General features: G+C 39.3%; 2 protein-coding genes across 6 annotated transcripts in view; both read left to right on the forward strand.

Annotated features, from left to right (window-relative positions):
* Positions 1–674: 674 nt before the first annotated feature.
* The window catches only part of mocs2 (molybdenum cofactor synthesis 2), a 53,066-nt gene continuing 39,749 nt past the window's right edge, over positions 675–13,991 (forward strand). For 2 of the 5 annotated variants that reach the window (XM_078549949.1, XM_078549940.1), the window contains exons 1-4: positions 3,139–3,487; positions 3,766–3,887; positions 8,062–8,208; positions 11,196–11,321. In XM_078549949.1, the coding sequence (XP_078406075.1) occupies positions 3,392–3,487; positions 3,766–3,887; positions 8,062–8,188 (345 nt within the window). In that variant the 5' untranslated portion in view covers positions 3,139–3,391 and the 3' untranslated portion in view covers positions 8,189–8,208; positions 11,196–11,321. Of the gene's footprint in view, positions 786–864; positions 1,002–3,129; positions 3,488–3,765; positions 3,888–8,061; positions 8,209–11,195; positions 11,322–13,991 lie in introns of those variants that run through there. The other 3 variants (XM_078549968.1, XM_078549976.1, XM_078549959.1) reach the window with 3 other exon arrangements.
* The window catches only part of LOC144685433 (molybdopterin synthase catalytic subunit), a 42,540-nt gene continuing 39,749 nt past the window's right edge, over positions 11,201–13,991 (forward strand). Inside the window, exon 1 of the mRNA XM_078549926.1 lies at positions 11,201–11,321. Within this exon, the coding sequence (XP_078406052.1) occupies positions 11,201–11,321 (121 nt within the window). The remainder of the gene's footprint in view (positions 11,322–13,991) is intronic.

Below are 13,991 nucleotides of genomic sequence, written 5' to 3' on the forward strand. Positions count from 1 at the left end.
TTGAGTCCAATATTTAAGGAGCAGAAAAAACATCTACCCCCAAGAATTATAGGACATCAGTTTTTTAAAAAATTCATTCATGGGATGATAGGCCATCATTTATTACCCATCCATTGTTACCCATTGCCCTTGAGAAAGTGGCGGTGAACTGTTTTCTGGAAATACTGCAGTCCATCTGTTGAAGATACACCTACAGTGCTGTTAGGAAGGGAGTTCCTGGTTTTTGACATTCACAATCAAACAAGAACATTTTCCACTCAGACATTGTACTAGAAGGAATTCAAGGTATTCCTGTACTAGGTAAGACTACTGAAGTCTCCAGGTATGGCCTCACCAGTCCTATTCAATTGAAGTAAAACTTATTTACTTGTATACTCGTCTGATCCCCTAAAATCTAACATACCATTTGCTTTTCAAATTGCCTGCTGTATCTGTGTGTTAACTTTCTCTAACACAGAAGCAAAATACTGGAAAGCTGAAATACAAACAGAAAATGCTGGAAATATTCAGATCATCGACCTGAAATTTTAACTCTGTCCACAAATGCTGCCAGACCTGCTGAGTGTTTCCAGGTTTCTTTGCAGTTGATCTCTATGGTTCAATTAACACAAAAAGGTGACAGGATTGAATCAAACAGCGATGATTTGTTTCGAAACAGCCTCACTGCAGTTATAACCCGCACAGACAGGGAGATGTAGCCACCCGGACTCGAGTGCCTGTTACACCGGTCCAGCCGCTTTACCGTCCGGCAATTGGGTGTCGGTGACTCTGAGATGGTCGCCCAGGTATAGCCCCTGGTTCAGAGTTTCCCCGGCTAAAGGCACGGAGCAGCTGCCCGCTGCCAGCGAAGGCCTGGATATAGCGGCCGCTGCTGTTTGAGGGACAGGCCCAGCGGCTCTGACACCCCCGGGGCCCGAGTCCCGGGTCCCGGGTCCCGAGGAAACAGCTCGGCCTCAGTTTGTGACATTGTCTCTTCCCGCTCTTGTTTTATGAGTTCAAAGGTTTTCCTGTAAAATCTTATATGAATTTAATGAAGGAGGCTGGAATGAGCTGACCTGTGTTAGGTGTCCGATCGGGTGTAGGTGGCATTTAGGGAGTGACTGAAACAAGTTAAAGAGGGTGCTCTTTCGTGACCTTTTTTAAATACTAATGTGTAAGAATGGTGTTTAGGTTGGGCTGGAGTGTCCACTGCATTGATAAACTAGGTATAAAAATTGTTCAGGGTGCTGCCACGTTTTAATCCTATCGTCAAGAAACAGGTGTCAGCTTGGTGTCAAATTTTGTTTTATAATGTAGTCTTGAGTGCCGTGGAGTATTTTAGTTTGTTGAAGTACTATATTAGTGCAAGTCGTTGTTGAGAAATCACTTTCTGTCTATTAGGGAATTGACCAATCAGTAATTGTTGTTTGCTCAGTTTGGGAAATCAGAATCTCTGATTTAGGTGGTTTCAAATGGATCAGCAGTCTGCGTGTCCAAAACAATAATCTGGTCTTTGGAATGGCAAAAAATACATCTTAAACTGGGGATGCATTGCACCTTGAATAATGTTGTTGGGACGGCTATTCCTATCCTCACTTGGTGCTGAGACATTAATAATATGGAACGTTCTCACCCCATCATTGACCCTTCAAAAAGTGAAAAAGAAATCAAACCATCAGCTTCACAGTACTGGATACCTAATAAGAGATATGCAGATACTAATTTTTCCTTAACCAACATTAAAAATGTGTATTTATACAGCACCTTTAACATAGTAAAGCATCACAAGGCATTTCACAGGAGTGTGATCAAACAAAATTTGATAATGAGCCACATGAGAAATATGGACAGATGACCAAATGCTCGATCAAAGTGGTAGGTTTTAAACAGCCTTTTAAAAGAGTGAGAGAGGTAATAGTGTTTAGGGAGGGGGTTCCAGAGCTTAGTGCTCTAGACAGCTGAATTCATTGTTACCAATCATAGAGTGATGTAGGGAGAGTGGAGGTTAGAAAGATAGGGAGGTCATTTAACTATGTAGAAACCACTTACGCGTTACTGTTAGGTTATCACAATTGTTAGATGAACAACTCCCAGCAGAATATTCTTTATATAATGAAAACTAGTATTTTGGTTATGAACTGCCAACTTTCACTCAAATATTGGAATGTTTATATATGACTAAGTATATATATATATATATATATATATAGAGAGAGAGAGTTGGAAACAAAAACAAAATATGCTGGAAAAACAACAGGTCTAACAGCATCTATGGAGAGAAAAACAGAGTTAATGTTTTGAGTCCATATGACTTCTTCAGAGCTAAAGAGAAGTAAAAGTGTGATGAAATTTATACTGTTTAAGCAGTGGTGGGGAGGGGGGCGGTTGGAGCAGGTGAAGCTGGATAGAAGGCGAACAATAGGCGGGGGCAAAGGAGAGATTGACAAAGATGTCATGAACAAAAGGACAAAGAGGGTTGTTAATGGTAGTGGTACTGGCTAAAGGATGTGCTGATAGTGTCATTAAGATAAGAAAACAGAATGTGATAATAGGACAAGGATAAACACTCTGAAAAGAACAACATAAACAAGTGACAGCTGGCACTTGGGGGTGTAGCGAGGGGAAGGGACGGTGGTGGAAAAAAGATCAAAATTAGGATAAAAGGTGGTGATAAAACAATGAATAAATAAATACAATGAGAATAAATAAAAAGTGAATAAAAAGTAAAAAATAAAAATGAATATTGAAAAAAGGGGTGAGGATAGAGGAGAGAGTTCATGGTCTGAAGTTGTTGAACTCAATGTTCTGGAAGGCTGTGAAGCGCCTAATTGGAAGAAGAGTTCTCCTCCAGTTTGCGTTGGGCTTCACTGCAACATCGCAGCAGGCCAAGGATGGGCATGAGAGCAGGATGGCGTGTTGAAATCAAAAACAGAATTACCTGGAAAAACTCAGCAGGTCTGGCAGCATCGGCGAAGAAAAGAGTTGACGTTTCGAGTCCTCATGACCCTTCAGCAGAACCTCGAAACGTCAACTCTTTTCTTCTCCGCCGATGCTGCCAGACCTGCTGAGTTTTTCCAGGTAATTCTGTTCTTGTTTTGGATTTCCAGCATCCGCAGTAGTTTTTTGTTTTTATATCGGCGTGTTGAAATGGCAAGCGACAGGAAGGCTCAGGTCTTGCTTGCAGACAGAGCGAAAGTGTTCTGCGAAGTGGCCATCCGGTCTGCGTTTGGCCTCTCCAGTGTAGAGGAGACCGCTTTGGGAGCAGTGAATGTAGTCGACCGGTTTTTCAGATTTCCGGCATCGATGGTATTTTGCTTTTATCACATGGAGTTTTCCTGGCTCAGCGAAAGACATAGGGCGGGATTTTCCGCACGCGCCCATCGCCGGGATCATCTGGTCCTGCTGCAGGTCAATGGACTTCTGGCTGGGGTGCCACCTTACCCGCGACGGGTCCTGCCCGCAACGCGGCCAGAAAATCCCGGCCATAGCGCGGCCCCAGTGCAACTTGGTATGTGGAGTGTGTATTACAATCTACACATACCAGTAGATTGATAGTATTGTATAGTGGAACCAATAGCCTGGTAGGTATACTATAATGGAAGTCTCACGTCAAAACTTTTGAACTGAAACTTTGACAATATGAAAAATGGTTTGAGGCCACTGTTGATTTGATAACTCTGAATCTGGTCTTCGCAGAATTCTTTTTACTAGTAAATAGGCAAATCAATGTGGCATCATGAGCTATTCATGCTTTTGCAACAGTTAATATTTCTCTCTTTTATATAGGTTTCAGTGCTGTATTTTGCCAGGAGTGCTGAATTGTCAGGGGTTCGTTCTGAGACAATTTCTGTACCACAGCAATTAACTTCTTTGCAACTGTGGCAGGAAATTGTTAAGAGACATCCAAGGTACAGCTATTAGAAAGCCTCAATTTTTTTCAGCAACGCTGCTTATCTGATCTGGATTTCTTCTTTTTCTGCATGCAGTGCAGATATGCTGATCATTTGATGAAGATAAGACTAGCAATTAAGAAGATTAACATTTGTTGTAGAGAGATGACTTGCCAAATTAAAATAAAGATCTCAGTTGTTCTTGGGCCTCTGACCTCTTTAAAACTATTTTCCAAGCTTTCCAATCTCCTAATATCTCCTTTGGCTCAGTGTCAATTTTTGTCTGAGTAACACCTTGGGATGTTTTCCTGTGATATAAAGGCATTATATAAATCAAGTTGTTGAATATGTTCTTTAGAAACTCCTTAAATCCATAGAATTCATACTCACTGTACACTTCAGTATTCAAGAGGATGATTTTTCTTTAACATCTAGCATTCTGTTCTGTAGTATGACCTTATAGGTATGTATGACATCTGGGTGGGTTTTACTTCTAGATTTTATTTTTAGTACAGTGTCATTGACCACTTCCATAGTTGAACCTTTGTTTGCAAACATAAAGGTAAATTTGGAGGATGCCTTGGAATTGAACAGAGAAGCTGATTCACATTTTTATGGTTTACTGGTTTTATCATATGCCCACACCTGATTTTTCTTAGCTTTGAAAGGTAGCATTTCCTACGTCATTTAACATTTCTTACTGTTTAATTTAATAAACACATTTATTAAATGGTAAAAGTATAAGTGAACAGTAGCAATGACATAATGTAGATTTTTCAGTAGTTATTAAAGTTGTTTATTGTTTCAAGTAAACAAAATACCCTTTAGTGTATCTACTGCACCAAATTGCACACTCTTATGTGACGGTTCTTCGCATTTTTCATCATAAGCTATCTGGCTTGATTATCATTCAACAAAGACTTCAGGCAGACTAAGAAATAATTTCACAAAACAACCAGGACTTAATATACTTAAACATCTGTTTAAATTCACTAGAGTTTCTAGTCAAATATACATTTAGAACAAAACCCACAAAATGTTTGTATCTGATCCGAATTAATCTAGAATTTAAATCCACCTATATTTGCGCTTGTATTTGGACGCCTAGTGGGAGAAAGGTGATTACAATATTATCATAAACTGTAACATGTTTTTCTGAGAGTGAAGTTGGTTTTAAAACTCATATATGTAGCATGTCAAAATTCAAAAAACTAATACCATGATTAAAAGAAACTCTGACACACATTATCTCATACTTGCTTTATACACTTCTCTGATTTACTAAAGTGTGTCATTAGCAGACATCTAGGAGTAAACTGTGTTGGCTAGAATAACATATGAGGTGAATAATGATAGGTATGAGAAAGGGGCAGTTTAGCGCTTTAAATTCACTCCAAACGTAGTCTGTGTGTTTATTCTACCATGAACTTCCCTCCTGTTCCCTCTTCTCAATACTTGTTGATATTTATGTGAAAGATCACTACATTCCACTATCTTCCCTGGGGGAAAAAAGATGTGATATTACTATAATATTTAATTCCTCATCTTGATACATTTTGATCCAACTTCTTATAAAGCTGTCACATGACCCTGAATCAAATATATTCATTGGGACTGTGTTCCACTTGTCCACTATCCTGGCCTGAGAGAGTATCTGTTTGTTATTTCTAATCTTATTTCCAGGTTGTGCATTTTGTACTTGTGTTCTTCAGCCCTGTACTAATTTCCCTGAAAATACAACCAGGTCTACAACAGAATAGCAGAACAAGGGAGAAATTGTATAGACTTGGGTCTATATTCCCTAGAGTTTAGAAGAATAGGAGGTGATCTCTTTGAAACATAAATTTATTAAGGAGCTTGACAGGATAGATTCTGCAAGGATGTTTCCTCTGGCTGGAGTCTAGAATGAGGAATTACAGGCTCAGAATAAGGGGTTGGCCATTTAGGATTGAATGAGGAGAAATTTCTTCATGCAAAATGTTGAGAATCTTTGGAATTCTGTACCCTAGGGTATATTCAAAACAGAGATTGATAAATTTTTGGATATTAAGGAAATCAAGGGATATGAAGAGAGTGCAGGAAGGTGGAGAAGATTAGCTTGTTCTTCCTTCAAGGCGAAGATGACCATATTAATCATCTGGAGTGTTTGGTAGGGTTCCGGTGGGTACATAGGTGACTACAAAAGTCTGTCTGTGCCCAGAAGGTTCTACTGCAAATGATTGAGTTTTGCATGATTTGCTGGCTGGGGATTTCTTCTTGCGTTTTCTTTCTGCCTCAGATATGCACTTGCTTTCGAAGGAGGCTGCAGTGTTTTTTGGTTGCGCCAGGTGCAGTGATCTTGGATGAGCTTTTCCCAGGACTCAAAATCAAAATCACAACTTGTAAACAAAGCCTTGAGAGTGCCCTTATAGTGCCAAGTTTGACTGCAATGAGAGCGCACCCCAGACTCAATCTCTCCATAGAAGTTTGTTTGATAATTGAGTGTCAGGCATTCTGGCTACATGACCAGCCCAACTTAGTTGCGACTGTCTCAGTATGGTGTGGATGTTTGGCATACCAGCTCTGGTGATCACCTCAATGACTAGTATTTTGACCTGCCATGATCTTATTGAATGGAGGAGTAGGCTCAAAGGGTCAAATGTCCAACTCCTCTTATTTCAGCTGTTCATCTGTTTTTAATCTTCAAGGAGGGTCCTTTAATTTTTTCATGGGATTTCAGTCTCAAAGGCAAGGCCAGCTCATCCCTAGTTGTCCTTGAGAAGGTAATGAGCTGCCTTCTTGAAACACTGCATTTCATCTGGTGTAGATACATCCACAGTTCTATAGGAAGGGAGTTCCAGGGTTTTGACCCAGTGACAGTGAAGGAATATAGTTCCAAGTCAGGATGGCATGTGGCTTGGAAAGGGACTTGCAGGTAATGGTGGTGTCCCCATGCGTTTGCTGCCCTAGTCCTTCGAGGTGGTAGGTGCTGTTGGAGTCTTGCCTGATAATTGAGAGTAGACTGATGGGGCAGTAATTGGTTGGATTGGAATTGTGCTACTTTCTGTGGGGAGTCATGTGGCTATGGGAACGAGCAACTTGCCTTTACTCTGTGTTTTCCCACAGGAAGTGGAGGGAAAATATGAGGGAAATTAAGCCGAGATCAAAGGGTATAAGGGGTAGACTGAAAAGTAGAGTTGAGGCCACGATCAGATCAGCCATGGTTTTATCAAATGGTAGAGCAGGCTCGATGGGCTGAATGCCTACTCCTGCTCCTGATTCGTATGTTCGTATGTATCAGTTTTAGATTTATTCTGTCATCCAAGTTTGGAGTAGAATTCCAGGATGCTGGGCAGCAGATAGACCATGTTAAGTTGGATAGGACATGATACAGGAAGGGATAAGAAGGGGAAAGATAGAAGCATGAGAGTTGCTTATATGAGTAAAGGTACATGTGCAGATTTGCTAGTGAAAGTTGTAGGAATCATGTTGATATGAAAGCTGTGGTGTAGTAAACTGTGGTAACTGTAAAATAATCCACAGAATAGTTTAGAAAACCTGCTCAATCTGTTTGGAGAGTCAATAAATACCTCATGGATAAGAGAAACAGTTTTAATAGTGTATGTATTGCTATGAACAGTGTTACTTTTTTGGTTAATAAAAATCAGTGTATCATATTATATTGTTAGGACAGGTAAATACTGGAAGTCAACATAGCCCAGCCTCCACCATGTCTGGTTTGGAGAATGGTTGTGACATTTTGTGAAATGTTGAAATATTGCATGATTTTTCTTAATAGTCATTTATATTCCTTTTTACATAATGCACAGCACATATTCTTGCATGAGAAACCAAATTTTGTTCTAATCCATCTCTTATGGAAATCATTAATGCTGCCAAGTCCTGGGTGTACAGTGCATATTGCTACTCCCTTACCTTTTGCCACTCCAGTTGATGAAATACCTTGGGTTACAGAAAGTATTTCATTTAGCTGCCTTGTCAAGGAATGGCTAAAATTGCCCAAGTGTAGTGGACAGGTTGCAGTGACTCAAAACTGTTTTATTTGGGAGGCCTGGAATCATATTTGGAGGGCATTATTGACCATTAATAGGAAGAGGAGGGAAAATCTAATTAAATGCAATGACATTTTTAGTGTTAAGTGTTAAATATCACAGGTATTTAGTACATTTTTCCTTTCTTACCTGGTCCACAGGCTTGGTACCATAAGGGATCAGATCATTCTTGCTGTTCGTCAGGAATATATCATCTTGGGAGATCAGCTTTTGTTCCTCCAGCCAGGCGACGAGATCGCAATCATCCCCCCTATCAGCGGGGGCTAACTCCTGGCATACATATGCAGGTATTTCCAGTTTCTCCTCAAATATTACTTCAGGTGCAGGAGGGCGCACGTTAAAATTCCTGATGGAATCTTTAATTTTAGCCAGGTCCACTGATTCATTTGACGACTGCCTTTTGATTTTTCCCTTTCGTCCATTTGCATTTGGCTTTGTATCTTTATTATATGGAGCCATGCTATTTTTATGTAGTTTCACTGTAATCATAAAACATGACCAAAATGAATGTGTATTTGTAAGACAACGAATGCTAACAACTGCAGTAGTGTTAGTTATTGGGAGAGGGGAATGTATCTGGCAGATGTCATTTCTAGGAAATGGAACATTTTACATTGTTTGTACTTCGTGTCAGAATTAAGTACTGCCATGTTAGATGTAGGTTCAAGTTGTATCTGCACAATTTCAATAATGATCATAGCCTTAAATTTGTAAAGAGTGGTTGATGGTAAATGTGTGATTCTCCGGTCATAATTAGACACTGCTATAATATTGTTAGTCAAAGGCCGCTGGCTGATGGCTGATGTGACTTGATACTTGTTAAGGTTTTCCTCAGTAGTCCTCCACAGGGAATTTTCACAAGAGGTGCACAATGAGTGCAGTCACATTAATTTAAAAAGTTCAACAGATTTTCCTTAAATGAATTCTTGGAGCATAGAGATTAAGGTTTGTGGAAGATTGTTCAAGTCCTGATTGTTCTCGGGGCAGGGGAGCGGTTGGAGGAAGAGGAATGAGCAATGGAAGCACGTTGGGGTGCATACAGTTGGCGATGTTAGTTATGAACTCTTCGAGCTCAGTCACTTTTGGGCTTAATGCACTGCTTAGAAATATTTAATTGTTTATTCAAAATGTACAGAGGCATGTCAACCTATGGGCTTTTCTTTGGTTTTGGAGACTGTCCCAGCCTAGTGACGTTACCAACTGGAAGACACTAGAATCTTGTGAATAATTATTTGTTATGATACTGAAATGCCATGAATGCCATGATGCATCTTGGTATTTTCAAAAGTAGTCGTGAAATCTCAGAGACTATAACGATCAAATCTGGTGCTTAATTATAGTCGGTTGAGTGGTGTCCCTTGGCTTTAGAAGTGGAGGTACAGTATTACTTCAGTGTGCTCCCAAATTGTTCACTGTGAAATGTTTCTTTTGAATCATGACTTTTCACTATTTTAATACTATAGTGGTAAGAAACATTTTTTTTTCTCTTTTGTGTTGCAAGCTTTAAAGTACTATCACAGAATGGTTTGTTAAAGTAAGTAAAATAATGAATTTGCATGACAACATTCTATAATGCCATTGTTATTTATGTGACACTCTCAGCTCTGATCAGTTTAAGCCTGTGTCAGCATGAAGCAAATTAGTATTTCAATTTAAGTAACATTACTGGTTGTATCTGAAATTTGTAGGTATTTCTGCATTATTTAATCCTTTGTTTAGTGCATACGTTTTGAATGAATTTGCAATCTGTTGAAGTCTTCCTGATCCTTTATAAAAACCCTCTTCCCCTGCTTTTGACTGATTCATACTGATTTATTTCCAAAAATGGCCTTTTTATGGAACTTCGAGAGAATGAGTTGCACCAAGTGATAGTAACTGCAATTTAAAAAACATTTAGCTACAGTACAGAAAGTGTTAGAAGACAGAAAATTGTATCAAGCAAGTGGGAAAGGACCCGAGAGATTTATAAACAGTTTTTTTCCTTTATGAGCAATAGTAGACGATATCACCTCTAATAAGTTGATTAGTGTGTTATGTACAGTAACATTTCTGCCATTTTAAAATTGTATATTCTCCAATTCACTGGAAAGCACCACTGCAGGTCTACTGAAAGGTGTGTGATTATGAAGCAGAGCATACTCTCAATAGTATGCAATAGACCCAGGCAAAACAATAACTTAAATTATAATAGTAAATGTTTACCCACATTTTCCTTACATAATGCAAAGTTTTCTGTTTCAACTCTAGCATCTGTGTATCATCATTATTTAGTGAGCTTGTATGAGTTTACTTTTAAATTGGTTTTAAATAAGTCGAGTAGACCTGGCTCCTGTATTGTATTTTACGCCTTCCCTTCACTATTGTTACTGCAATCATCCTCCTTTCTACAAATGTTTCTTTCCTCCTTCAATCTTCCTTTTCACTAACAAATCTGCCTTGAAGGAACCCTGTGTCAAATTTCAAATTGGATCAGCTATTCATTTTGGTGTGAGGGGGGGGAAGGGAAAGTTGTACAGTGGAACATTTTCTCACATTTTTCACTCGTCTTTATATTAAATACTGTAAGGTTACCGATAATATGTTGGTTACACAGTAAAACTCCCTTGATGTTTTGAGAACAGAGAAACAAATATCCCACTTCCCTATACTAGCACAATGATTCTAATTCGCATTTGTGCATTCTTGTCATCTGACTGAGCTGTAAGTAATGTTAAATTATAAATATACTTCTACAAATTTATACATAAGATTGTGTTGGCCTCTGATCCACTAGGCATTGGATTTTGACTGTTAATATTGATTTTACTTAGAGCTGATCGTTTTCTGATCTATACTGGATCACAAGTCGTAAAAGGAATAAAAGGCTTCTCACTTCTATCTAATTGTAGCACAGTTTCTTCCCTCCCTTGAAGAGTTAACTTCTATCTCACTGCACTAAGAATCCCCTACTTGTGCAGTTAGACTATTACAACTTTATGCTTTCAAGGCGCTGCTACCTTCTCATCAGGACTTGGGACTGAAAAGAGTGTTGATTCCAATGCTTTCTTCACAGGCCTGCAATTTGTAGCCTCTAAAACTGGAACTCATTCAAAGTTATGCTATCCATCCATACCTTAACTCTTAGTAAGTTCCATTCACCTATTTCCCTTGTGCTCAAAATAGCCTGGTGCAAAACTGTCTCAAAAGGCAATAATTGATTTATAGAGACCACCCAGTTGGTCTGATAAATAGTTATCACCAGCAGATAGACTTACTTCTTGTTTCCTTTCTCCAGTTATCATGTATGAATTGGATGACAAACCAAAGGATTTGATAAAAGTGACATATGAGAAGCTTTCCACAGATGAAGTTGCAGAATCAGTAAAATCTCCATCTTGTGGAGCCGTGTCTTTGTTTATTGGTAAGCTGTTAAATTGTCTAACTAGAATTCAAGCACAATATAATCAATGGCACACACTTTTTCTAGGCACCAGTTGAAATCCATAGTTATTGATTTTTACTGAATGGAGGTGATGGACTAAAGGCTTAAATTTTAGTATATTGGTTAACAATATCCCTGTGTAAGGTAATCTAGTTATAATATTGAACCAGCAACCCAGAAATCATGAGTTCAAGGCAAAATACTGCGGATGCTGGAAATCTGAAATAAAAACATAAAATGCTGGAAAAACTCAGCAGATCTGAAAACATCTGTGGAGAGAGAAACAGAGTTAACGTTTCGAGTTGTATGACCATTCTTCAGAGCTAAAGAGGGAATTAATAATGGAAAATATGAGATGGCAGATGAATTGAACAGATATTTTGCATCGGTTTTCACCTTAAAGGATACAAGTAACATTCCAGAAATAGCTGTAAATCAGGAAATGGAAGGGAGGGAAGAACTCGGGAAAATTACTATCAGCAGAGAAGTGGTATTGAGCAAATTGTTGGAGCTGTGGGCTGGAAAATTCCCAGATCCTGATGGACCTCACCCTAGGGTTTTGAAAGAAGTGGCTAGTGAAATAGTTGATGCGTTGGTTTTAATTTTCCAGAATTCCCAAGATTCGAGGAATGTTCCATTAGATTGGAAAACAGAAAATGTAACTCCTTTATTCAAAAAGGGAGACAGACAGAAAGCAGGCAACTACAGGCCAGTTAACTTAACATCTGTCCTAGGGAAAATGTTAGAAGCTATTATTAAAGATGTTATAGCAGGGCACTTAGAAAATTTTAAGGCAATCAGGCAGAGTCAGCACGGTTTTGTGAAAGGGAATCATGTTTAACCAGTCTATGGAGTTCTTTGAAGGAATCGCATGTGCTGTGGATAAAGAACCGGTGGATGTACTGTACTTAGATTTCTAGAAGGCATTTGATAAGGTGCCATATCAAAGGTTATTGCAGATAGTAAAAGCTGGTGTAGGTGGTAATAGATTGGCATGGATAGAAGATTGGCAGGCTAACAGGAAACAGAGGGTAGCCATAAATGGGTCTTTTTCTGATTGGGGGAGATGTAACAGGTGCTGTGCCACAGGGATCAGTACTCAACTTTTTACAATTTATATAAATGACTTGGATGAAGGGACGGAAGGAATGATTGCTAAATTTGCTGACGACACAAAGATAGGTGGGAAAGTAAATTGTGATGAGTCCGTAAGGAGGCTACAAAGTGACATAGATAGGTTAAGTGAAGGGCAAAGACCCGGCAAATGGAGTATAATGTGGGCAAATGTGAAATTGTCCATTTGGCAGAAAGAGTAAAAAAGAAACAAAAATAAAAAATGCTGGAAAAACTCAGCAGCCTTCTTCAGAAGAGTCATACGGATCCGAAACATTAATTCTGTCTTTCTCTCCACAGATGTTGTCAGACCTGCTGAGTTTTTCCAGCATTTTTTGTTTATGTTTCAGATTTCCAGCATCAGCAGTATTTTGCCTTTATATTAGAATAAAAAAGAAGCATGTCATCTAAATATTGAGAGATTGCATGGCTCTGAAATTGAGGGATCTGGGTGTCCTAGTGCATGAATCACAAAAGGCTAGTATGCAGGCCCAGCAAGTAATTAGGAAAGCTAATAGAATGTTATTGTTTATTGCAAGTGGAATGGAATACTAAAGTAGGGAGATTATGCTTCAGTTGTACAGGGTGCTGGTGAGACCACATCTGGAGTACTGGGTACAGTATTGGTCTCCTTATTTAAGGAAAGATGTAAATGAATTAGAAGCAGTTCAGAGAGGGTTTACTAGGCTAATACCAGGAATGGGTGGGCTGTCTTATGAGGAAAGGTTGGACAGGTTAGGCTTGTGCCCACTGGAGTTTAGAAGAGCAAGAGGTGACTTGATCAAAACCTTTAGGTTCCTGAGGGGTCTTGACAGAGTGGATGTGGAAAGGTTTTTTCCTATTGTGGGAGACTCTAGAACTAAGGGTCACTGTTTAAAAATAAGGGGTTGCTCATTTAAAACAGATGAGAATTTTTTTCTCTGAGGGTCGTGAACCTATGGAACCCTTTTCCTCAAAATACAGTGGAAGCAGAGTCTTTGAATATTTTTAAGGTAGAGCTAGATAGATTCTTGATTAACAAGGGGGTGAAAGGTTATCGGGGGTAGGCAGGAGGTTGCAATCAGATCTGCCATGATCGTACTGAATGGTGGAGCAGGCCTGAAGGGCCGTTTGGTCTACTACTGGTCCTTGTTCTTTTGCAGATTGTCGTAATGTCCTGCAGGAGGGGAGCTGGCCTACATGTGACACGCAGTGTCCTAGCAAGCCAGTATTAAGTTGTAAATAGCCACTACAAAATCCATAAAGAAGGATGATATCAGACCAATCCAGACCTACGATCGCCAAGCATTGTATCAATATTATGAAAAGTTTTCCTTGCTAGATCTAGGTTTTAGTGCCAAACGCAGAAAACTTTTTCACAAGCTAGTCAAGCAGCAATCCGACTTGGTTGCTGACTCCTGAGCAGCTTCCAGACTTGGCCTGCATCAGGTGGTGAGGGAACCAGTATGAGGAAGTAACTTGCATGATCTTATCTCGAACAGTCTACCTGGCACAGACATGGCTGTCACCATAGAATTAGTAGGAGTTACTGTAAGT

This window comes from Cetorhinus maximus, chromosome 1, assembly GCF_964194155.1.
Source record: "Cetorhinus maximus chromosome 1, sCetMax3.hap1.1, whole genome shotgun sequence".
Lineage (NCBI taxonomy): Eukaryota > Metazoa > Chordata > Chondrichthyes > Lamniformes > Cetorhinidae > Cetorhinus > Cetorhinus maximus.